The sequence below is a fragment of the Equus quagga genome, chromosome 9 (assembly GCF_021613505.1).
Source record: "Equus quagga isolate Etosha38 chromosome 9, UCLA_HA_Equagga_1.0, whole genome shotgun sequence".
Lineage (NCBI taxonomy): Eukaryota > Metazoa > Chordata > Mammalia > Perissodactyla > Equidae > Equus > Equus quagga.
Window position 1 is genome coordinate 18477325 of NC_060275.1, and position 25660 is coordinate 18502984.

Here is a 25660-nt window from a genome sequence, read left to right on the forward strand (position 1 = left end):
CTGACAGCGTGCACACCTCACTCCGACGGTCACTTCACTCCACTGAGGAAACGAATGTATCTTTAAGGGAGACATGGGCTTCCTCCGGGATTAGAATTAACGGCAGTGCACAGTCCACAGCTCTGCAGAGGGCTGAGGTGAGAGGCTTGCCCAGGCATCTGGTTGATGCCCACATTTTTGGTTTGACAGCTCTATTCTGAGTGCCTACGCTGTACCAGGCTCTGTGCCAGGTGGAAAGTACACAACCGTGAGCCAAGGAGACTAAGCCTGGTGGGAGAGACAGATGCTCAACACACAAATAAATGCGAAGTCATCCATGGTACATGCCACAGAGAGACATGGGAGATCCTCTGAAGTATGACGGTCTGTGGTCGGGGCCAGCCTCCTTGAGGAAGGGGCATCTGAACTGAGGGTGGGAGAAAGTGTTTCTAACAGAAGGAACAGCATGAACAAAGGTCCTGAGGTGGGAAGGAGCTTGGTGTGTTCAAGTCTAGTGGCACCAGACCCAGAAAGCAGGAGGGGCACCTCTGTGATGCAAAACGCATCTGGAAATGGAACAAGTGGGACCAGGCTGTGCAGGACCCTCACGGGGCAAATTAAGGATTTGGGTCTTTATCTTGAGGCAGTGGGAAGTCTCTGAATGTTTTTGGCAGAGGAATGACACAATCATTTTTACATTCTGAACAGATCACTGTGCCATTATATGAGGCCAAGGTAGATACGGAGAGACCAGCTGGGAGTCTACCAGAGAAGATGGCAGCTTCGACTTGGGTGTTGGTGGTGAACAGAGAGGTTTGAGAAATATTTGGGAGTTAAAATGAACAGGGTTTGGTGATGGATGGGCTATGGGAGATGAGATCATCAATATGTGGCTGCTTAATTCACTCCCAATCTCTTCCTGGAGTGGAAAATAGATACATTAGTTCCCTGTGAATGAGGTTAGCTCTCTACAAAGGAAGGCAGTGATCTAACAAACAGGGCACCTAATCATCATCTCACTCATCTTGTGGGTCTGATCTGATTACTCCATTCCTCTACCTGATGCGATCCAAATGTCACAACAATCCACAGTGCCAAATGAGGCAGCTTGGGAACTGTTTTAAAGGAATAATCGACAAGAACTGTAACGTAATCAGAATCTTTATTAGAAGTCTACTTAAAAATCCAAACACAAGATGTTTGGATTAATTAGGTGGCAATAGTTACATTTAACTGTAACTAAGGAAGATTTCCAAGATCATCTGCTTCTAACTTTGGCACTGCTAATGTCTTCCGAACTGTGTTAAGTTAGTCATATGGTTTTCTACAAGTGGATACAGAAAGAGATCCTTTTTTTGGCATTTGACACACAAGATTGATTTGAAGTCTTCCTTGATTCTTTATTTCGACTTCTTCCTCCATGTGTTAAAAATGAAAGGAAGACAGTTCCAGGATGATTATCCATGTGTTACCCGTTGAAAACTGGCAGTTAAGACCCTTACACAGGTTCATTCAGCTTAAAAAGATAAGTCATTACAATTCAAATTATTTTGTTTTCTCACACTTGGAGCTTCTATTCCTTATAACATTACTGACATTTAAAAAAACTAGGTTAGCAATTCATTCATTTGCTTAGTAAGCATTTATGCTGGGAGGATTCAAAGGGCTTAGAGGAGCCAGTCAGTCAGTCAATGATGAGGGACAGTGGGCAAAGATGCTGTGGGAGAGAGAAGAGAACGTGCGTCTTTGGAGAGGGCACTCGCAGCCAGTAACCATGCACCGACATCGGGGACATTGTTACAGGCACGCTATGGCTGTGAAGGTGACAGGAAGAGGGTGTCAAAAGATAAGGCTAATGGTGGGCAGTGCTGGGTCATAAGCCATGCTACAAAGGTTTAATTGACACTGAAGGTTGTTATAAGAAGGCCAACACAGAATTTCTGTTTAAGCAGAGAATTGTATGTTTAGGTTTGCTTTTCAGAACTATGACATATGGAGCATCCATGTAGGGGCATCAGAGAATGGACTGGAGGGAGGGGCACAATAGGAACCAGAGAGACCCTTAAGACAACACAGCCAAAAACCAGGAAAGCCCGAACACGGGCAGGGTGCAGATGAGGAAATAATGAGGAGACTGAGTCAATAGGATATGGTGACCAGCTGGACACGGGGAGACTAGACATGACGAGAAAGAGGGAAGACTCAAAGATGACTCCCAAGTTTCAGGCTGGAAGGCACAGTGGTGCCACTGAAAGACCAGGGCAGATGTGACGGTTGGGGAGGAGGAAATGGCTTTAGTTCAGGGACCCATGGGTCTTTCAATGAAGTGGTTGACGGGACGGTCAGTCCAGGGGACATGTGGAGACTGGGAGAAAGGTATGGACAGGAGAGAAGAGGCTGGCCGTGAGGAACACGAAGACGGGTGTAGTTGGAGCCACAGAGGTGGATGAGGCCATCCAGCTTGTGTGGGCGGGATGAGAGAAGAAGCAGACATCGGATGGCTGGCTGAGGGACATGTGCCTTGTGGGGCCAGCAGAAACAGCAGTCCTTCAAAGGGACGGGAAACACAGTGCCAAGAGCAGTGGAAGGAATGACGAGCGAAGGACGTTCTCACTCCCAGGCATTTCAGGGGGAGAGTGAGCAGTAGAGGAAGGAAGCAGACAAGCAATGGAAACATCTGCTGCATTTAGTCCTGGGGAGGTGACAGGGAATTGGGGGTGGGGGCGGGGGTGCTGCCCTGGGGGGAGGGGCTACAGAAAAGACGTCCCTCCCCCACCTCATGACAAGACTCCCACAGGGGACAATGTCTGTGAGGATTCTTAGGCATGAAGCACAACAGGGAGCAAAGAAAAAAATGGGAAAGGGGCAAAATGAGATTTTTTAGTAGACTCACCGATCATTTACATTAAGTCACAAAGTCTCTCCTCTCCAGTGCCTGAAGTTCTTTCTATGACTTTTTTTTTTTTTTTGATGAAGATTAGCCCTGAGCTAACATCCGTGCCCATCTTCCTCTACTTTCTATGTGGGACGCCTACCACAGCATGGCGTGCCAAGTGGTGCTATGTCCACACCTGGGATCCGAACCAGTGAACCTGGGGTAGCCGAGAATTGGAACGTGTGAACTTAACCACTGCGCCACTGGGCCAGCCCCCTGAAGTTCTATGACTCTTACACCCAACCAACTAGGAAGGAAAACAGAGATTCCCCGAGTCCCACCCACTCCCAGGACTCACACTGGTGACTGTTTCCCGGCTTAAGCACATGTAACAAGTAATTTTGATATCTATGCATTTTCTTGTCCAACAATTTTTGTCCCCAGTTGTCATTAACTCCTTTATTTCTAGTGGGATCAGCTTCTTCAGATCATACTTTGAGAAGACCTCCTAATAAGCATTGTTGTCACCAGGGGACAAATAAACTGAAGTCTCAGGTTTAAGACAAACACACCCTACAGAACTTTAGGAAGAAGACGAAAATTCCAAGCAGGCAATTTTATCTTTGAAATTGGCCTTTATGATTAATCCAGCCTTAATGACAGCGTGGGTGCAAAGCAAGAAGGAATGTTAGAAAAACCTCAAGACTAATTTCATCACAACCACAAAACCATTTAGCAGAGGGGAAAAACCCAAGGCCCCCCAAACATCACGTACTCCTGGTCCTGTATCTTCACCGCCAAGTAAACACGCTATTTTTTGAAGTATCTAAATTCTAAAACCAAGGCACAAACAGTCATGTGAAGATTTGCTTTAGATTAAAATGAGTCTTATTTCACTCCCCAGAGGCCTTAGAATTTCTGTAACTTTGCTCTAACTGGGACTTAGCTTCCTGGCATGACAATAAAGTGCTGATGCACGGAGATGATAATTGACATCTCAAGATCCTGGTGGTGGTGAATGGTCCAGGAAAGTTGTGTTAACAGCCAACTCTTTGGCAGTTAAACAGAAGCTCGTGGGGTTACCCACACATACCTGTCCGAAGTTTTCTTCATCGATACAGAACATGAGGTCCAGTTCAGTAGGATCATTTTCTAAGATCCATTTCAAAGAGTTGTAATATTCACTATCCTGCAGAAATGACGAAAGTTAAAATTAAGCAATTTTTTCCAAAAGATAAACTCGTTTGACTTCTTTAAATAATTAAGTCCTTCTAACGTCATGTCATTCAGAATACTCAAGAATTACATTAGTCATTCATAGAATGCTTCCGGCTCTACTCAAATCTACTCTTCCCCTTTAATTTAAAATACAGACCAAAAAAAGGTTTTGGTAGCAACACGGGTATGTAGTTGAATCCTGTCCTCTGTGAGGTACAGGGGAAGCGACCTGCTCTGGAGGGTAATTATGAAACTATAAAACTGAACATGTAAAGATTAATATACTTTCCATCTTTTGAGACTGAAAATTTGAGAGGAAAATAAAAAGGGTGGAGAATGCTCTCCTTAAATACCAAGGGTTTTAAGTACACCCTTTCCTGTGCTTTTCAGCTCTCTGCACGTCCCTGTAAGAAGACAGGAAGGAGCCACAGGGCCTGGGCCACTCCTTCAGGGTTAGCCAGGGGTTCTAATGCTGGGGGACTGACGGGCTCCGAAGAGGCGATAGAGAATGAGTGCACCAGCTGTCCTTAAGAGAAATTTTCACGTCCCTAGCTTCCTCATTATGTAATAATACAAGCATAAAACCTAAGTTAAAGGTGAAAGCTGAAAAGAAATTTGAGACTGGTGCCATGGATCTGCAGAGCAGTCCACCCATGGAAAAACCAGCTGAGTGGATTCGAGCACACTGCTCGTGTCCTCCTCTCCTTTTACACAAGGACGACGAGGAGAACCAGTGAGCAATGCTGGTAAACAATGAGAATCTGGCCTAGCTGGCCAACCGCACAAGAGACACGGTCACCAAGGGTATGCAGACACTTTCCGACCCAAGTGACAGAACGTGAAAGCAGAGCTGCAAATACCCCAAATGGACAAGGACGCCTCCCACTGGCCCCAGGGTGGGAGCATGCTGGCACTTGGGCAAACACCCGCACACTCGGAGATGGATGGTGGGGGTGTAGGTCAATTAAAAGAAAAACAGAAGCAAAAAGCATACTATGAAAAGAGTATCAATTTTTCTTTTTATAGAAAATCCTTTCAACTCTAAAAGGGTCAGCCTGGATAAAATGAGTAAGTTAAACGCAACGTTAAAACCCAAATCATTTTTCAGAGAACCTCCCACAGCATTCTTTTTCTAACTTGTTTCAGTCCTCTCCTACATTGTCGTGGTCACTTACTGTCCCATGTTAATACTCCTCCCTTTATCTACTGTTTTGGCCTGTGCCCCTGCCTTTTTCTGAGGTCAGAAAATAGATGGACAGCAGACGCAATCTCTAAACACTCAGCATTTGCCGTTTGGAAAACAAGAACTGCAATGGGGTCTCCAGATGAGCTTGGATTTAACTTGGTCAAGAGTCCTGGGTACGCAGAGGGCACTGAGATTTGAGTGTATCCATCCCAAGTACCAGGATTCTAGGACACGTGAACAATGATTTGCTCATTAGAAAAGATCAGAGAGCTCAATTAACTTCTAGAACAATTAAATGTTCTCTGTTGTTCATACTGAATTATGACACCCATAAAAATCGCTGTGATTACAGCATGGTGTCAGCGACCTTTCTGTAAGATGCCCATGGCAGTGATCTGCGTTTACTCACCACAGACTCCATGTCATTCAGAGTTATCTGCTTTCCCAGCATCATTTTGTAAAATGGTCTAATGAAGAAACCTAAAATATGGTGAAAACTGGGTTAGTTTCAAATCTTTTGATACTTCTGTGCATCAGAAATAAAATAAAAGATTAACCTGCCTTCAACTGTGTGAGAGACCAGGACAGAACAATCAAAGACCTTCGATAATAATCCATGACGGAGTGGCCGAGGGCCTGGTTTGGGGGAAGGGGTTAGTGAAAATTCCACCTGCACTTCATTATCACTGCTTGGGCAGTGATGGGGAGAAAAAACAGGAAAGGACAAGATGGAAAGGAGGGAGACCACTCAGAAGGCTGTGCAATCTTCCAGGGAGGGTGATGCAGGCCTGAGTGAGGCCATGGCAGTGAGGACGACTCCACCACCAAAGTGTCCCGCAGGCAAGTCCAAAGGCAAGTTTTCATCGCGTGCCTCCTCACTGGGCACTGGAAGCTCAGGCTCAGCCCCTCTCCTCCTCCACTCTCACCCCCACCGGGATCTGACCAGTCCCCAATCCTCTGCAGCGTATTGCCACTCCCACTGGCCCAGTGTGGCCCTAAGGCCGCAGGCTCAAATACCTTCCCGTGTCTAGGCAGGCGAAAAGGATGGAGCCAATAAAAGTGGGCCGATGTGTAGAGTGTGTCTGCTGTGCCTCCAGGAGCATTCACATTTTTAAGAAACTGAAGACACTGCGGACCACACACATCTGTGGGCATTTGGTAGCTAATTCTTGATGTGCACTGATAGCACCTTTGCAGCAGTCTCCTAGACTCCCCCATTTGTTCCTGCTTCTCTCCATTACTCTCTCTAGGGAGCCTTGGCTTGGCCAGTCCTTGCTCTTCTGAAATGACCCCAGTTTCTAAATGCTCAAATCCTGCCCCACCCTTGAGGTGGAGGTGCGGCTAAGCCTGGTAAAACACACCCCGACCCTCCAGCCAACTGTTTCTCCCGAGTACTCATGTGCTCCCTTCTGCTTGGACTCCATCATCGTGATTCTTCTGTTTTTTGTCCCACTGGAATATAATTTCATTGAGGTCAGGGTCATATCTTATACTTCTCCGTATTTACCCACAGCAACTACAAATGTCTTCTCATGTGGCAGGAGGTAAATAAACTGACCTTCTAAGGAGGTTGAATTGAATTTAAACAGCCTGAAATACTCCATGAGTCCAAAGACTCCAAGCATGACTCCTATGTTGCAAATCAAAATACATTCACACTATATACACATAAACAAAGAGTGAGTGCAGTTTCCTTCTGATCAGAAAAAGTGTTTACTTCCCCCACCAAAAATAAAATATTGAAATCAGAGGATCAAAGTCAGCTAGCAATTACCAGTAAAAATACATTAAAGGAAAAAGTACAGAGGGCACATCAATTATTTATTGGACTAGCTAAGGTTCCACAAATGCAATTAACATAATTCCCCTGGAAATCTCTCTCTACAGTAACTGACACATCAGCCTCAAATCTGACTCACTCTCTTCCATCCTTATCTGTTTCACCCCCAAATTCTTCAAAAACATTTCTGATTCTCTTTCCTCCCTGATGGTTTCCGTAGTGTTCTAAGGGCACTACTTTTGAAATGACCAAACCCATGAGAAATCTCTATTACAAGGCTATAGATACAGGGAGGAAGGGGGTTTGACTTCTAACTTCCAAGGTACCTTGAAATTCTTCCATGACTTCTATGCTCTAAATAATAATGCGATTATTTTGTGCCATCTGTTTCAGCAGTGATCCCAGGGTCAAGGTCTTAGCTGTGTTACAACACTGCTTTGAAATTATTTACAACTCTTGACATTAAAAAAAATACTAATTTGGGGACAAATGGAACAATGGCAGGATACTGGATGGATCAGACCATTTAATTAACTTTTCAATTAGCTTTTCCATCTGTCACCAAATCTAGTTCTCGCTAAAGAAAGGTTATTCTGGAAAACATAGAAAAATGCACAAATACAGAATGCTCTGTGCTTCACACTTAAGTTTCTTAAAAAAAATTTTAAACTGTGTGTAGAGCCTGTATCTTTACTGCTCAGATTAAGATGATACCAGGGAAAAGTACCTCCATTATGGGCAAAACATAAACATTTATTGAATTACAGAGAACTAGTGAAGCGTCTGCTTAAAATCTTGATGTTAAAGATAAGACACCTAAGAAGGAACCACAATAACACTGCCCTATTTTTAGTACTTCAAGACTTTTTAAGAACTTACCATCTAAAAGTTTCCCATGAAATACTGCCAGACCAGCAACTCTTCCAATAAAAGTGAAATAGGACAAATGATCTTCATTACAGAGGCCTGAATTTGGATTGATCTGAAGTGTGTAGTTGTCCCTTTTGGGGAGGAAGAAAGAAAAAGCCCAATTAGACTTTTAAATAAGAAATGCAAGAATCTAAGTTTTCCTTTGCCAGTGGTCATCAAACTTTTACAGCGCCCTTGCGAACATACTGTACCTGACAGGAAAAGGTGTAAGCCAGACAATGTGGCCTACTGTTTAGTTGGCCCCTTTGTGACCAACAACTGAGGTCTAACAGAGCTGGTGCATAGGCTCTTTATAAGTTAAACCGTAAGAAATTCTCGATATTTGACTATTTTTGATCTACAAAAATGTCAGCTTCGTATGGTTCAGCCAAATATCTTGGGAAGATGAGAAATCCCACATAATGGAGGGATAGAGCATGGATTCCCAATGACATGAGGACTTCAGGTTGCCCCTGTGAGGGAGAGGGGTTAATGCATTTGAGAGGTATTTGGTTTGGGGGCTAAAATTTCTCCTATGGGCCCAACCCTTGGTCTGACCACTACTTTGCCCTAAAAGGCCCCAAGAGCACTGGTAGCAGGATACGGCTCTCTCAACAACGCGAACCTCAAAATGTTTACATGTACTGAATCATCCTTCTGTGGTCTCAAAATCTTGAGAATCAGTGGTTTTCAAATTGGGCCCCATAGACAGATTCCTCTGGGGTTGCTGAGAGGTAAGGCCCCCGCCTCCCCACCCTGCCCTCCACTGTAATGGTTGTATCAATCTTACCCAGCAGCCTTTCCCATGGGACTTGGTAATGAGGACAACAAAACAAAACAGGAAATTCTTTCTTGGCTAGAGCAACCGAGAAGGATCCCCAGGAGACCAGCACCAGGTAGGAGACGTGAGAACCCACGTCCCCTTAGAGCACAGGTGCCTTTCAGCAAGGTCAACAACTATTCTACTGGGGGCGCAGGTCCAGGCTGATCCTTTTGAGACCCCACAGCCTGGAAGAGGAATGGTTGGCCTTGTAAGTAGCCAATGTTTGACTCCCGAGAAAGCAATGGAATCTGCCTCAGTTTCTTGGCTTGGCAATAATGAAATCCTAATGTAAGGCTGAATCTGCATCTTCCCTTACAGGACCAGGGCATTGTCCTTCGGATCCTGAAGAATGGATCCAAAGTCCTCATAATTTCCCTCTAAGTGGTGTAATTTCAGAAACCATTCTTCTTCCTAAGACAATGACGACTTTCCGAATTCTAACATTGACAAGTTCTCCTAAAGTAACATAATGTTATCAATGAAAACTGCCTCTTGTTTCTTACCATAAGTACCAACACATTTTCAATTTCAATTACATGAACCCAAAACACAAGAGAAGAATCATTTTTAGGTGTTGACAGAGTGCAGAGTCTGTTCCAGACTTACGGGTGGGAGGTCTGGACTAAAATCAGCAGTGATAATTCATCTCCAATGGGTGAGACGCTTACTCCTTCATTAACTTTAAATTCATTAAGAATAAAACTGTTTCAGTGGGGGAACACGTTCTGAATGCACTCCATCTACTCACGTTGCAGAGTACTCGAACAGACCATAGTAGGGGTTGAACATCTCTTTGGACAGTAAGAAGAACCATTCTCTGGCCACACCTCCATAGTCAAGACCTTTCTCTGATTCAAATTCAATCCACAGTCTAGCTTTTAGGACATCTGGTCTTTTCACAGACATGATTCTCCGATAGGACTCTTCAAAAATGTTATTTCTGTGAAGTTTCATTTCAAACCTATTTGGAATATCAGCCTACACAAAAGAAAAAAAAGCACATAATCATACAGTAAATATACACCTTAATCACTAAAATAAATAACAACAAAGAGTAGAAATGATGGCAATCTTCAAATAAACAAGCAGTGACAAATGGTTGCAATGGAGATTCTCTCCTTCAGGGATTTGTCTTCATGCAGACAGAAAGCCTCACGTCAGGATGAGACCCACAGAGCACCACCAGCGGCTGTCAGACTGAGCCAGTGACATATGCTGAAGATACCCTGCTGAGGAGAAGACAGTCATCTTCTCCTTTACTAAAGAACTGTGGGGCACTTACCACCCACTGGCAACTGAAATATGGTCAACTCTATTATTATTTCTGTCCAAAAAAAGGACTCAGAGACCAGGTAATCAAATCTCATCCATAATTCCCAACCTGGCGGGGTTGGGAGCATTCTCAACTCTGGTAGGGACTCCAGCTGGCAGATGTGACCCATGATGCCTACAAGCTACTTGTGTTGCTATGGGGACTGGGACCCTGACAACCATGCCAAGTTGTGGGAAAGTATCCCAAAGGCCACAGTTAATAAACATGAAAATAAAAATGCACTTGACTGAAGTTGTAAATAACTACTTTCTGGAAAAATGAGGCCGGGGCAGCCTTGCTATGAAAATGGATTTGCAGAGTCAGTTTCCAGGCAGAAGATACCCCAGCGAAAGGGCCTCCGAGTGAGACAGGCTGATATCCACAAAGCCATCGCCTATTTCTGGGGGAAATACAGTGACTCACAAGGAAACACTGTGGAATTTTGTGTGTTCAAATTTGAGTCATTTCAAAAGTAGTTAGCCAAGAGCTACTTGAATCAGGCTGTTGGGAGAGAGAACAGAACCCCTAAATGGGAGCTCCCCAAGGCAGAGACTATGTCTGACACATCTTTGGATCCCCAGGACCCCAATGATAGCAGATACCCAGAAAATGAGGCAGTGATTGAGGGAATGGAGTGGGAGAGACGGCGATGGAGCACAGGCAAACTGGGACGATCTGAGTTGTGGCCAATATTCTTTTTCCCATGAGAAGGAGCCAAGACATGGTGACAAGTGCAATGACAATGAATGCGCAAACTGAGGAGAAAACCAGTAAAACATACACCAGAGAGGTGAATCAGAAAGTAAAACAGAACACATAACACTGAAGAACGTAGGAAGATGCGTCAGTAGGAAATATAACATTGTAATTTTAAAACACTGCCTGTAAAAAACCTTTTGGGTTTCTCAGTTTTGTAAAAATCTTACAGGGTTTCCCAATGAGAATTTTAATCTGAAAATTACACTTGGTCTTAGTATACCAAATATTATAAATTATATTTATAACTATTATAATTAAAACTATACTTTTGAATTTAAAGAGAACGACTTGAACATTTTTCCAACTAGTATCTAGGTTTCATTAAATATGATAACCATAAGCAACTGCATAGGCTTCTCCAGATTTTTTTTTTACTAGGTCCTGAATTAGTTTATATCCCATAAAAATCGTTTCTATCTTTTTATGTATTACATAAGAAATTACCCTTCAGGTGATTTGATATGTAATGCTAAGTTATCTTCACTTACCATTTCTGCTAAAAAGAAAATTCAGATTGAAGATCCAGGTGGATCACAGTGCAGTGGGAAAGGAAGGTAACATTTGAATAGACACATAAAAGGAACAAACCGTCTGTTCCCGCAGAAGTAACTTTGGTAACTTACAAACGACTAAAATAGCATTTTTGGAAGACACGTTACTCACAGGTTTCTTTAATTTCTTCCTAAAGTAGTCATATTTCTGCTTAAATTCTCTGGAATAAGGAACAGCCTAGAAGATAAATTTATAAATACAGATAACGTAACCAATACACTTGAAATTTTATGTTTACTAAGCCAACATTCAGAGAATTTCACAAATCATACATCTTAAAATTCTCATTCTCCATATTATCATTGAAATTTACACGTCTACATAGCACATGGGAAAGTTCTAGAAATGATTAAGGTTAATTACCATTGAATAGGGCTTTCACCCCTGAAAACAACTCTACTGATATTCAAGCAATCATTTAGCGATATGATCCATAAACTAGATACGCTTTCCAAGTGACTTTTGTCTGAACACGAGTCAGGGTGTAATCTTTTTTTGCTGTAGTTTAGATAAGATTATTGGCTATGATACTTATCACACAACCCAAAATGATCTATACTATGATTTTGAAAAGACTAATCATGCTTTAAAAATCTTTGGGAGGAAAAATAATGAGCAGAAAGGCAAGTGAACGGATACTCTTGTCAAGGAATATAAACTCAGGCAGACGGCAAACTGGAAGTCTCCCATGTGGGAGTCACATGATTACTCCTTACCATCTAGTGGTCTTGGGCAGGGATTTCTTTAAATCTGGAACGCCTTATCTACGAAGCAGACTGAGGTACCAAAGGAGCGGGCTCAGTAACGGAGCTATCGTTATTCAAAAGTTTTGGAATCTCTTCAGGTAAAGTGGTAACACTTTAATAGACTCATTTAAATGCTCTTTACTTGCTGTGTTGTAACGTAACTTAGAACATCCGAGCGCTACAGCCCTGAAACAGGCATTTTTAAAGGTTTACAATCTTTTTATGATGCAGAAAGGAGGGGCTTTTGCATATACGTGGACTTAAAGGTGACAACTTCATACTCAGAACAACTCATTGCTTTTTAAGGAATAGTGTGAATTTGGGCAATAGTTCTGCTGATACCATTTTGGGTTAAGTTAATAAAATATATTGATCCTTAGTAAAGTGTTTCCAGATTCTAAACCTTACACCTTCCCCATGCTTATTTCCTGACCAGGAAGAGGAGAAATCAAGAAGAAAAGCTTCTCTCCCTCATACTGTTTTAAGACAATCACCTGAATAATACTCACGCCAAAACAAAAACAACCAGTCTTATAGAAAACAGTAATTGTGTCAGTGTTCTGCTTTGCAATTCAAGAGCACCAACAACATCAAATTGCTATCTCTTAAGAACATTCTAAAGACAATTCATACTATCAACGGTCTGTTCTTACTTTTTAAGCCAGTCTTTATTTGATTTTCCACTGAACACTAGATTTGACCACATGTCTTTTTTTTTTGGGCAGTGTTGAGTTTGACGAAATAATGTATGAATTCTGATTTCAGAAAACGTAGAAATTTTGTCAATATCTAGACAATCACCAAAATAGGGAAAAAGGATACAAAGCTGTGACATAAGCAATAAAGACATGCTCAGGCCCTTTTGCTCTACCAACAGTGTTTTCCATAACAGAGATTTTCTAGCTGGTCTATTTCTTGATTCTTTGGTGGTTCATATGCTGATTCATTCAACAGACACTTCTTGAGCACCTACTCCGTGTCAGGCATTTTAGGTGCTAGAGAAATAATGGTACATCAACCGAAGATTTCTTTTCCTGTTCCCGCTGGAGCTTGCAAGCTACTGTGAGTAACAGGCAATAACGAATAAATGAATACATTGTGGTAATGCTACAAGGAAAGATGAGGGCGAGTTCCGGAGAGGCTATGTTATATCAGTGGTCGGGGAGGCAGCTCCGAGAAAGGAAATCTGAGCAGAAACCAGAGTGACAGGAGGAACAAACCATGACAGGAACAGTGGGGGCCAAGTCTCGAGAAGGTAAGAGTTTGGCTGACGTTCTTCGCTATGATAAACTGTGACAGAGGGAAGAGAAGCCGGAAAAAAATCATTTCCTTTCATTATCTCATGCCAGCTTTAGAAGACCTGACTTCGAGGGTAGACCCTGTTGACAGCTTGCTCTGTGACCTAATTTCTCCCTATGGAATCTCTTCACAGTTATGCGGAAGGATTTAACTAGACGAACTTTAAGCCTCTCCCATTTCCAAAAACCTGTGATTACCAGCAATTATTTTTTGTTTTTGCTTCCCTCCAAAAACGTTGAAAAAAGGCTTAAACACTCATCATTGTGAAGGCAAGTTCAATAGTCTTCAATAACAAATTTCCCAAGAAATATATCTCAAAACGCCACCCCCAGCCTGAGACATCGATTCCCTAGTCTGACTTGTAAGCTCGTAGGCGCTGACTATGTGTGGGTGGGAAGCAGATGGTCAGATACCTCTGGTCCTTCCTCTTCTGGGGAGTGACGCATGAAAGCTGAAAAATCACTATCCTCCTGCAATATTTCTCTTTTTTTCTCTAGAAGTCGTTCTTATGATGGACTAAGAAGGGTAGGTTTTTACATCTCCTCCTGAAAAGTTTCTAACAAGGTACTAGGACAAAGACAGCCATACAGTGCAGCTTCTGCAGAGAAGTATGTGTGTAGTATATTTTTTGTACTGGACAGGACAAATTATTTATTCTCTCTTGAAAATCTGTCGTCTTATTTTCTCACGTACAATTTAACTTGTAAAATAAGCCTATTTAAAAAATTAACATGTCTTTTGATTAAAGCCCTTCTGCTCTGTGTTAAGTATGCTTTTCTTTTTGAACCACATGAAAACCTGACTTACTGTGTAAGTTGGTTCTACATGTTTCGTCATTATTGTCCAGCTGATACTGGAGCTTCCCGCAGGGGACGGCACACGCCTGCCATGGAGCACGGGTGAAGCCAGCACACGTGGGGCTCCAGGCCTGATTCTGACATTTGCTGGAACTTCTGGCAACACAATTAGCTTTCTGAGCTTCTGACAAACTGGGAATAACAACGTCTTCCCTACCTTCCTGAGGGGATAGCTATGAGTTTCAAAGCAGCTGATTATAAAGTTCTCAGAAAAGCACAAAGCGTCACTCAAGCATGAGAGAGGACTCCCAGGAGCAGCAAGCACGGAGAGCACTTCATCGACGCTTTTAGTAGTGACGTCTGTTACACAGAGAGCAGACTACGGACAGTAACGCTGTGCTGACCTGCCGCAGAAAGGGTCCCATTCTCCCTAACGTGCAGATATTTTTAAAACTTGGGGAAAAGAGAGAGTAACTCTAGGTACCAGATAGGCAGAAAGATTCAAAATTAGAGAAGTGGACACAGGTGCCTGGGCTTGGGTTTTAATCCTCCCTTGGGAACACAGAACTTGGGCTACAGTCTGTACGACCCAGGGAGACCTACATCTGAAAGGGGACAAGGAAACTCTACCCATCGGTTCAGGAAAGTCGTAAGGAAGCTTACCTTCTGTTCACGACCGTAAATGGGAGAAAAACATAAAGAAACAGACCTGTAATAAATACTCCAGGCCTACACCAAGAAGGGTATGATGAGGTCTGTAGTTATAATAACTGGGGGTGCACGAACCAAGGTAAGAAGCTAACAGTAAATACAGGTCAGGACTTATAAAAACCCCATAGAGGGGCCAGCCTGGTGGCATTGTGGTTAAGCTTGCACACGCGGCCTTAGCGGCCCAGGGTTTGCTGGTTTGGATCCCAGGTGCAGACCTACACACTGCTCATCAGGCCATGCTGTGGAGGCATCCCACGTACAAAACAGAGGAAGACTGGCAACAGATGTTAGCTCAACAACAATCTCCTTCAAGCAAAAAGAGGAAGATTGGCTATAGATGTTAGCTCAGGGCCAATCTTCCTCACCAAAACCAACAACAAAAAAACCCATAGGGAAAAAATATGAAGATGAACACATACAAACAAACTACAAACTGAACTAGGCAATAAATTACATTGAGGAGAATCTACAGACATAACAAGTGGGAGATTTAATGCCCCTAGAATCAGAGATGATAGAATAATCTGAAACAGGCTATGGAATAGGTATTTTAAGTGATTAAAGAGCTGCAAGTATGAATAAAAAAAATAAAAGGAAAGAATAGGACAGAATAACAATAACTAAAAAGACGAAGCAAATTAAAAAAGACCAAATCAAACTCTGAGAAATTAAACATGGTTGCTGAAACAACAGACACAATGCACTGAGAAAGAGTAGATTATAAAAAGCTTAAAAAGAACTAACTGGAAGAGCTGAGCCTGCAATACAGTAAAACGAAAGAGATGGGAATAGGAAAGCTAAGAGGTAAGACAGAATGTGAAAGTGAATCAAGTACCCTGATACGGATGATCAGAAAGAATGGGAAAGCTGGAATATGTGAAGAAATAACTGCTAAGAATTTTCCAGAATGGAGGAAAGACATGGTCCCCAGAGTGAAGAATCATGAGTCCATAGCAGAATAAATAGAAGGAAATCCACACGTAGATTCATGATAGTAAAATGGTAGAACATCAGAGACACAGAGGAAAAATCAAAATCACCAGAGAAAAGATATTTACCCACCAAAAAATGACAGACTGATGACAAACTTCTCATCATCAGTTATGGAGGCCAGAAGACACAAAAGAATATCTCCAAAGTACTGAAGGAAAATAATTGTTAACCAAGAATTTTACAATCAGCTAACCTATCATTTCACAGAGAGGTCAAATAAGCCCACTCTCTCAGACTAAGAGAGTTGACACCACTCTCAGACCCTCACAGAAACGGCTCCTGGAGCAGAGGTGCTCATGCTTGAGGGGCTATCAGAATCCCCGGGAGGGGTGGTTAAAACACAAAGCGCTGGCCCCACCCCTAAAGCTGCTGGTTTTCAGTAGGTCTGGGTTGGGACTCCAAAATTTGCATTTCTAACAAGTTTCTGGATGATTCTGATGTTGCTTATCTGTAGACAACTCTTTGAGAACCATTAACTAGAGGTTATCCTAAAGAAGAAAACTTAACTTGGAAAAAAGTAGATACAAGAACCAATGGTGGACAAAGACATTTGTTTACACATAAGTAAATTAAACAAGCACTGACTGCTGGAAAAAAAAGACAAAATATTAACGTCTAATTGGAAAGTTTAAAGACAAGGTAGTTTTAAAATTCCACTGAACAATGGAAAGTGGGAGTGGTAAGAATGGCATTCAAGTTCCCTAAAATCCTGTATCATCCAGGAAGGCAGTACAGAGTCATTAGTTTTGATGTTAAGTATGCTGGTTAAAAATTTTAAGGTGAGCACCAAAAGAAAAAAGAACAGAAAGAGAAAATACAACTTTCAAGAAAGTATAGAAAAAGAAAGAAAGGAAAGACTACTCTATCAATCTAATAGAAGGGGCAAGAAGAGAGGAAAAACCCCAGCTAGTTAAGCGATAGAAAAAGATATAGTGGGCAAACATTAATGAAGAGAAAGTGAATGTAACCACTGACAAAGCCACAAGCACCATGGGGGATTCTGACACAACTGCGGTGGTTGGATAGAACAGGCAGGAAAAAGGAGCGATGGAAACGGCTAATTCGAACACCACAGGCTTGATCTAATGGCCACAGAAAGAACTCTATACCCAACAAAGACACAACACACATTCTTTTCAGAGGCAAAAAGAACATTTACAAAAAATGGCCAAACCTCCAAGGAAGTTTCAAATATCTCATTATCAATATTCCACAGACAATATTCTCTGACCAAAATGCAATAAAATTAGAAATCAGTAAGAAATGATAGGCAAAAACCCTTCCACACTCTTAGAAACTATAGAGTACATTCCAAGTCAGTCATAAGGAGAGAAAGAAATCATTATGGAAATTACCAAACATTTATAACTGAGTGACAATAAAGGCCAGGTGTCTACACTAAGTTGGTAATTACCTAAATACATACACTCTTACTGAAAGAAATGGCACTACTAATGATAAAAGTGGAAACGAGGCTCTTTTATAAATAGAAAAGGGAGATCTATCTTTGTGGCAAATCTACCTGGATTTATGATGCTAAACCATTTTCAACAGTAATTAATAAGAACTAACAGTGTTTCAGTGAAGGCAGAAGATCAATAAGTCACAGAAATATTTGAAAAGACTTCAGAATGATCACGTCCAAAGTCCTCTGCTATTTGAAAACAGCACAGTTTCTTGAATTTATTCTAACAAATTCTTGAATTTGTTCCTTATGATGTAGAACAGAAAATACTATTCTAACAACTTACTGTGACTGAATATATCCAAGGGTAGCTATGGTGGTAAGGCAGCTGTTTGTTAAGTTACATAGAAAGTAGCTGGCTGACTGCTTTAGCCCAAGTGTTATTGGGCACTTTGCATTAAACAGCACCAAAGCAGCCGAATGAATCCAACAAATAACCAAAGGGATGTCAGGTATCAAGGTGCGTTTGCATTGTGTTATCTTTAAATACATGGACTTCTCTTTATAATTCAATGTAATTTGAATTGAATCAGGTTAAAGCCATGAAATTAGTATTTTAAATATATCTACTGGCCTTAGTTCAGCACTCGATATAACAAACTTTGCTTCCTTTTGCTCCTCCAGTTTTTGAGACAGTCCTAAATTTGCAGTGTTCTGCTGATCCCAGTACATTTCCTGTAATTCCAAATTCCATCTTTGCACTCATATGATCAGCAATAAAAGACGCCAATGAGTGTGGCCCCATGCTACAGACTCCTCACGGGGGTTTGCACCAACTGTCCGCTACTGTGGAGTGACAGCAGGATCCTCATTCTTCCTTATGAACACAGTGTGCGGCTATGTTAAGAGGGCGCTACATCTAAGGCAGAACTGATTCTTTTCCCATCTGGCATAGACGAGGGAACCATGAGAAAGTTAGTGGGTCAGCAGAGGTAAAGATTCTTAACCTGCTAGCTCCATAAGTTAGCTAGAACCTCACCCAAACTTTCATGTATTTTTAGAGCAGGAAGAGATTCAGAATGCAGCTTAAATTTGTTAGCATGCATTTATTACCCTTGGCCTAAAGAAGTGACAAAATTCTACAAATACAGGGCTTAGTTTGCATCATATAAAAAGCACGAGAAGACATTTTGATTGTTAGACTCTTAACCCATCCTTTTATAAAGGAGAAAAGAAAACTTTCAGTTTTGCTACTATTAGCAAACCATTTTCTTTTCTTTTCTAGCGAAACCCTATGAAAAGGCAAATGCAGCTGTCCCTTGCCTGGAAGTTTCAGTAAGGAGGAGATGGGAGTGATCTTAACGCACTCAATTACACCAGGCCCTCGGCACCAAGGTAAGCAGTAATATACAAGAAATGCGTGTTTAGATGGAACCAAAATATTACACCAAAGAGTGAGAACGTGAGAATACTGACCGGACCAGTAATAGCTGGGTTCTGCAGTCTTGGATCTTCCCACTGAGTGATTTTGCTATCTGAAAATAAATGTTAAAAAAAAAAAAAAAATCAGGATATTAGTTCAAATCTATTCTCTGTCAAAAATGTTTTAGAATTATTTCTGGATTCTTCAAAAGCTGTCCAGTCCCCCACCCTGGCCCCAAAGATAACAACTTAGTATTTCAGGGTTAGAATTATTTTTTATATGGCAAACCCTCCACATACTGTTTAGTTAAAAACACTCAATCGAAAATGCACCACTAAAGTAAAACCATCTATTCACACTGTTTTAGGCAAGCAATCTGCCGAAATTTCAATTATAAACCCGTTCTTTCAAGGGTTTATAACTTGATCTTGATTTTCATTTAATTGACAAGAGGCATAAAAAGTCTTAGTCCCCCCAAAAGTTAACCACACATGATTTTTCTCATTTCAAATATTTTTTTCTTTGCTTACGGAGTTGAAAAACTTCTTTCAAGAATCCTACATGTGTCATTCATAGGCATACAAAAATCAAAGCAGCTAAGGCAGTCCAGAAAATAACAACCAGATTTAGCAGAGGAAGATTCCAGAGAAAGGTTTTCCTTTTGGCCAAGTTGGCAAAGAGTGGTTTTCTTTCCTCCAAATGAGTCAATCCCAATAAGACTGATGGATGCCACCTCTAACCACTACTTCAGTGGTTTAGGTGACCACACACAACAGCTGCCCTGAATCACTTGGGAGTTGTGACTGTGCATTATTAAAAAGACCTTATGGATTTGTGTGTGTGTGTCTGTGTGGTGGGGGGGATGGATTCATGGAAGATAAGGGGTGGGCAGACTGGGGGAGGATGGGTTCTCTGGAGTTTTAGGAAATCTAAGTTGGTAAAAAGAAAAAAGAAAAAAGAAAGAAAGAAAATTACTTGTTTAAGAACATTGATTCTGTTTATTTCCTGCATACTCTCTAAAGCGGACTGATAAGAGTAACTAATAAATTCAGTTTTAGTGACCATAACCAGGAAATTTTCCAAGTCTGGTATTATAATCATTTTCATGAAAGCAGAGGTAAAGTCTTAAAATAAAGCTACCAAAGCACATGAGGATTCTAGATTCATGCTGGCAGAAAACTTACATGAAAAGTTCCAACTGTTTTAGAGAACCTTGATGAGAGAGCAAAGGCATTTTTGGGGTCCCTTACCTTGAAAACAGAAGACTTTGGAAAGTAAAAGTTGCTATTGTGATGGAGAACAAGAGAAAAGAAAGCCAAATAAAAGAGACAGAATACAACTTAGTAAAAACTGCCTTGGACTATAATTGTACCAAAGAAGAAAATAAATTAATTACTACCCACACACGAGGATTCCCAAATCTTCAGTCCAGATCTGAACTTCGAGCCCCATCCTTGACACCTGCGCCTGGATCTCCCACAGTGACCTCAAACCCAACTCTACCAAAAACGAACCCACTATCTTCCAACACCTCAAACTGTCCATCCATCCTATTCCCAATGGACAGTATCACAATCCAGTCACGAGTCAGATCCGGAACCTGGCCACACCCTCCATCGCCATTCACCTCTGGTGGTCACCAAACTGTCCCCACCTCTCACCAATAAGGCTACGTCTGGAGCACTCGTCTTTGCCCCAGACTACTGCCTGGGTTTCCCTGGCCTCGGTCTCACTCACTCCTGTTCAAAACTTCCTTTACAGCTCTGCCAAAAGGATCTTTCTAAAGAACAACTTTGACCACTGTCACTCCCCTCTGGAAAGTCCCTCAGGAGCCCCTCCTGCCTGCAGAAGGACCCAAGCACCGACATCCGGCAGACTCCCTTTGACCTGATCGTGTGTCATGCTGGCCTCCTCTGCACACTGGCCATTTGCAACCCCACCACATTTCTCTGAATGCGACACAATCTGCACAGTTTGATCCACCTGCACAAGTCTTCGCCATCCTGGGATCGCGCCTCACTGGCCATGCCTGGCTGAATCTTACTCATCATTTGGGTTCCACCTGAAAAGTAACCCATTCTGCAAGGCCCTCTCACAGCCTGCTCCCACCCCTGGCACCCAACCACTTAGCAAGAAAGTGGCAGTCTTGGCCTCTGCTGCTTCTATGTAACAACCGGTGCATTCCCCTAACACAACACTAAAGATACCTCCCGGTACTGCCTACCAGAAGGCCGCCCCCCGAGGGCAGGGACTGTATGTTATTCATCTCTGCAGCCCCCTACACCACTTAGCACAGCTCCCACAGCATATAATAGGAGCCTAATGAAGCTGATGGTGAAAACAAAGTCCCTGTGAAAGTCTGAGCTATCAGAACCACACAAATTTCTGTGTGGTTACAATAAAGATCAATTTTGCAGCTAATTATTGTCAATATATGAATGTATGGTAGCCAATTATCCATTTTTTCCCTAGAACTTTTGAATCTAAACTTGCTTTTTGCCTTTGAGACACTATATTTCAAAGAAAGGGACAAGAACAAAGCAGAAGAAAGACAAATTAAGTCAATTTAGCTGCTACTAACAGGTTTGGTAAATCTGTTGGCAGGAAAGACTAAAACAGGATTTTACAGCCTCACTGGAATTTTATTTTCTCTTCTGGCTTTGGATATAAGATGCCTGTGGCCAAGTACTCAGCTGCTGGGTAGATCTGGTCTCTAAGAAGACTTAGTCACATGATTCCTGAGAGAGGCAGAGGTTCAGTTCAAGGCCTTCCCTTAACCTTTTACACAAGGCTGGAGCCCGAGGAGCTGTCGATCAACGTCAACGAAACGAATCGAGGAGTCCAAAGAGGAGATCAGTATCCGGCAGTCAATTCTTCAGAAATTCAATCTTTAAGATGGTGGAATGTTTTTAATCTTGAAAGTGTCTAACTTCTCAAGAATTTATAAAGCAGAAAATAACCTAATAATTATTTAAAAGACATGTGCACTGCTGTCTTTGTCATTCAGTGCGCAGTCACGTATCCCCACGATGCTGGAAGACCGGGTGACTCTGAATAACTTACAAGATGATTGCTTTCATAGTGAAAAGGCCTATGTAGGGATGACCTGGTTTCTGTCCCGCAGGCAGCAAAACGAGATGCTGCATTTTGCTAGAACATCAGATGTGGGAAAACTCTTTAGAAGGAGAGGCTTGTTCGGAAGGTAAGGAAATTCTTAAGTGTTATCAGATAATTAAAGCCGTTTTGGAGTGCACCTGTCAGCCCGGTAAAGCCTCTTAGAGGTGTTTGGTTCTTTTCACAGACTGGATTTTGGTGAAAAGGCATATGAATTGAACTCTGCTTCATTGATATGTGTGCCTTTATCACCTTCCATTGAGTAAATCTTGACAAATTAGGGAGAAACGGCAGAAATGTTGCACTGACAGCTAATGAGGTTCTCCTGAACGGATCTTTTCCTTACATAGGTTTTGGTCATCTAATGTACACTCTATTTGGTTAAGAGAACCTTTCAGGATGGTTAAGCAAAGGCAATTATTAATCTCCACATAAATGATTACAAACAGCACGTTAGAGCTCAGGTCCACCAGGCTCTGCACGTGGTCTACACCATATCATCTGATTCCCAGGAGCGAACAGGAGCCTCCCACGTGCTGTCCTGGCCAGAGGAATGGGCAACGGCTGACAGGAGTGCTTGGAGGGACAGTGGACTGATGAGGAACAAGGAAGTGCCCAGGCATTTAGCAAGTAACTACCCTCTCCCGCCGCCCAGCAAACAGGAGCTGTGCACGCCCGAGGCGGGACGCACCACCGATGCTTCTCACCACAAGTTCTCCCCACTTTCTGACCGAGGACATCAACTTCCTAACCCCTTCACCACTGACCCGCCGTGAATCGACTTCAAGCATCCGCTATGTATTTTACTACATCTGTGCACACCACTGGAAAACCAGTCTATGATTTTTATTATTTTTTTTTTTTTTTTATTTTTTTTTTATTTTTTTTATTTTTTTTAAAGATTTTATTTTTTCCTTTTTCTCCCCAAAGCCCCCCGGTACATAGTTGTGTATTCTTCGTTGTGGGTTCCTCTAGTTGTGGCATGTGGGACGCTGCCTCAGCATGGTCTGACGAGCAGTGCCATGTCCGCGCCCAGGATTCGAACCGTCGAAACACTGGGCCGCCTGCAGCGGAGCGCGCGAACTTAACCACTCGGCCACGGGGCCAGCCCCTGATTTTTATTATTTTTAACGTACACTAGGATGGCCCTTTGCAATAGTGTTTTTCTTGTTTTGGGGTCTTTGTAGCACATTAAGAACATTCACAAAGGTCTCTTCAGGTTGACCCAAACATTAGATCACCGGCCAGAACAGGGCTACAATGTTGTGTGAAACAGGGAAACGTTCTCTGTGTGTAGCAGACCAAGGCTGCATTACTGGTTAAGACCTTGTTTTAACAAAATGATTATTATTCATATCTTATCTTTGAAAACTGAAATTGTAATGTATAAGAAAACTGCAAAAGAAACTTTTTTGTTTTTAATGGGGAAAAGCGGTGCGACCCCCTCCTATTTTAACAAACGATGCTAAGAGTAAAATTATAAATAAATAGTATATTAAGGAAAAAAGTGGGGGTATACACATATTTTAAAGCATTTATGGCAGCAATTTTAGGCTCCCTGTAAAATTCTGGAAAGCAGGTAAATCAGTATTTTTGCTAGTCAAAGACAAAAACTAGGCCTACGTACCCTGAACTATCTAATTTAAACCAAAGGGTAGCTCACCCCTACTAAGACTTCTACTTGTGGTTTAATTCTGAACTGCTGGGCTTCCTGCTCAATTTACTTTTGAACGAGCCCTCAAGCTCCCACGACCAAGAGCGAAGGTGGGTCCATAATACAGAGTGACAAGCCCTCTCCGAATGAGGATTCCTCGTAGCCAACCTTCCCGGCAACTGGCTCCTGAGTGCACTTTCGATTAGTTAAAACAATGTGAGGCTGGGGTACCTGGTTGTAGACTTACTGTTCAGGAACCAAATGAAAACAAAGATCAAAATACTACCCAAGCTGCACGCATGAGCTGACCTTTAACTCTATTTGACGACTTCTTTTTAATATACATTTTTAGAAGTTTTAAGGGATACACCAATATGATCCCATGGAGAACACATCATCTCAAAAAAACCAAAAAAAAAAAAAACCACTGGCTAAAAGCAAACCTTTATTAGTTTAACTTTTAGTTGAAATGAGAAACCACACATTTACTCATAGGTGCTGGAGCAAATATACTACAGTTTCAAGAAAAGAGCTACATATATATTAGTGTGTTGGGTGCAAGGAGACATGCTATGAATAGAAAATAAGTCAGAACGGGCATCTGCCATGAGACCTTGGAAGGCCGTGTTTACCAAACTGACATGCCGCTTCACGCACTACTCGCACATTGATTTTTGACTCAGTCATCATTTCTAATCTTATTTTCTATTACCAGAGTGTATTTATTAAAAGCGCAAAAGTCAAGGGGTCATCAACCAAAAAAGATTTTTGTAATTAAAAAAATAAGTTAATAGGTCACAAGATGGAACTGGGTGAAAGCTCAATGGGCTACTTAAAGCAGATTTGGGGTGAGTGCACAGTACCGTATGAGGGCACTGATTCTCTGGTATCATTCTCTCCACATAACACCTGGCTGCCTAGATGAAGAGTAAAACGACAAAGCTTTCACTCTAATATTTGAATTCCCCTCCCCTCCCTTTACCTGCAGCACCAGTGTGTCCACAACAGTGCCTACTTACTATGATCAATGTAAAACGTTCGGCCATCCAAGTGAATTCTTTCTTCCCAACCAGGCTAGTATCAGAGGGAAAAGAGAGAGAGAATACAAACATTAGCTGGCAATTCCAAAATCAAAGGCAAAATTAAACTCTAGGACACCTTCTGACTCTTCTCTCCTAGGCTACATTTTTACATTAAGAAGAAACTACAAACATTTCAAGTTAACTCTTGCCAACATCTAGCAACACACTTGATCACAGGTTCAACAGTCTCAGATGCTTTCACTGTCTGAGGAACAGGAAACGGGCTGCTATTTCAAAAACTTCAAAGGGAAACTTCAGCATCCGTGGAACAGCTGAGTCTGGGGTTGACTAGCTCATTTAATTAAATAAATATTTACTGAGTACTAAAGCGGGGAGGAAGGTTAATATAAAAATGTTAGGAGGGGCCGCCCCTGTGGTGTAGTGGTTAAGTTCAGCATGTTCTGCTTCAGTGGCCAGGGTTCACAGGTTCGGATCCCAGGCACCGACCTACACTGCTGTGAGCCATGCTGTCATGGTGACCCACATATAAAGCGGAGGAGGATTGGCACACATGTCAGCTCATGGCTAATCTTCCTCAGCAAAAAAGAAAGTTAAGAGATAGGTGCTTTACGCACGCCATCAGGTAGTTGAACAATCTAATACTGATATTCTCTGTTATGACCTCTCACTATCAGAGCCAGGAACTAAGAGATCTGGATAATGTTTCCAAGATAAGGCTGGTATTCCCTCATTATCTGTACTGTGCCTACTTACTACCTGAAATTCAGGAATCCAATAGATCTAGAAAACACACACACTTTCACTTTCTAAACTCAATCTCCAGACACTCTCTGGGCTCTTTCCATCTAAACCCAGGAACCAAACAGATTTGGAGAGTGAGGGATATTTGCATAACCTGATGAATGAAGACTGGACCCTAACCTTTCTAGCTTCAAATTTAGCCAAAATATACCATATGCCAGGCAACAGAAAGGTTCTTACACTTGGACAAAAACCATAAACCCCCCAGCACCCTTCCATTCTAAAATAGTCTTAGAGCCCCCCCACATGCCTGCTCCTGTAAGGCTTTTTTACTGGGGGGT

The 25660-nt window shown here is 42.1% G+C and overlaps 1 protein-coding gene across 10 annotated transcripts in view; it reads right to left on the bottom strand.

Moving 5' to 3' along the window:
* NEDD4L (NEDD4 like E3 ubiquitin protein ligase) overlaps positions 1-25660 on the bottom strand; it is a 337485-nt gene that overhangs the window by 18273 nt on the left and 293552 nt on the right. For all 10 annotated transcript variants that reach the window (XM_046671962.1, XM_046671960.1, XM_046671961.1 and 7 more), the window contains 7 exons: positions 24555-24609; positions 18821-18879; positions 11505-11570; positions 9519-9748; positions 7918-8039; positions 5668-5738; positions 3948-4043 (listed from right to left, as the gene is read on the bottom strand). In XM_046671962.1, coding sequence (XP_046527918.1) covers positions 3948-4043; positions 5668-5738; positions 7918-8039; positions 9519-9748; positions 11505-11570; positions 18821-18879; positions 24555-24609 — 699 coding nt within the window. The remainder of the gene's footprint in view (positions 1-3947; positions 4044-5667; positions 5739-7917; positions 8040-9518; positions 9749-11504; positions 11571-18820; positions 18880-24554; positions 24610-25660) is intronic.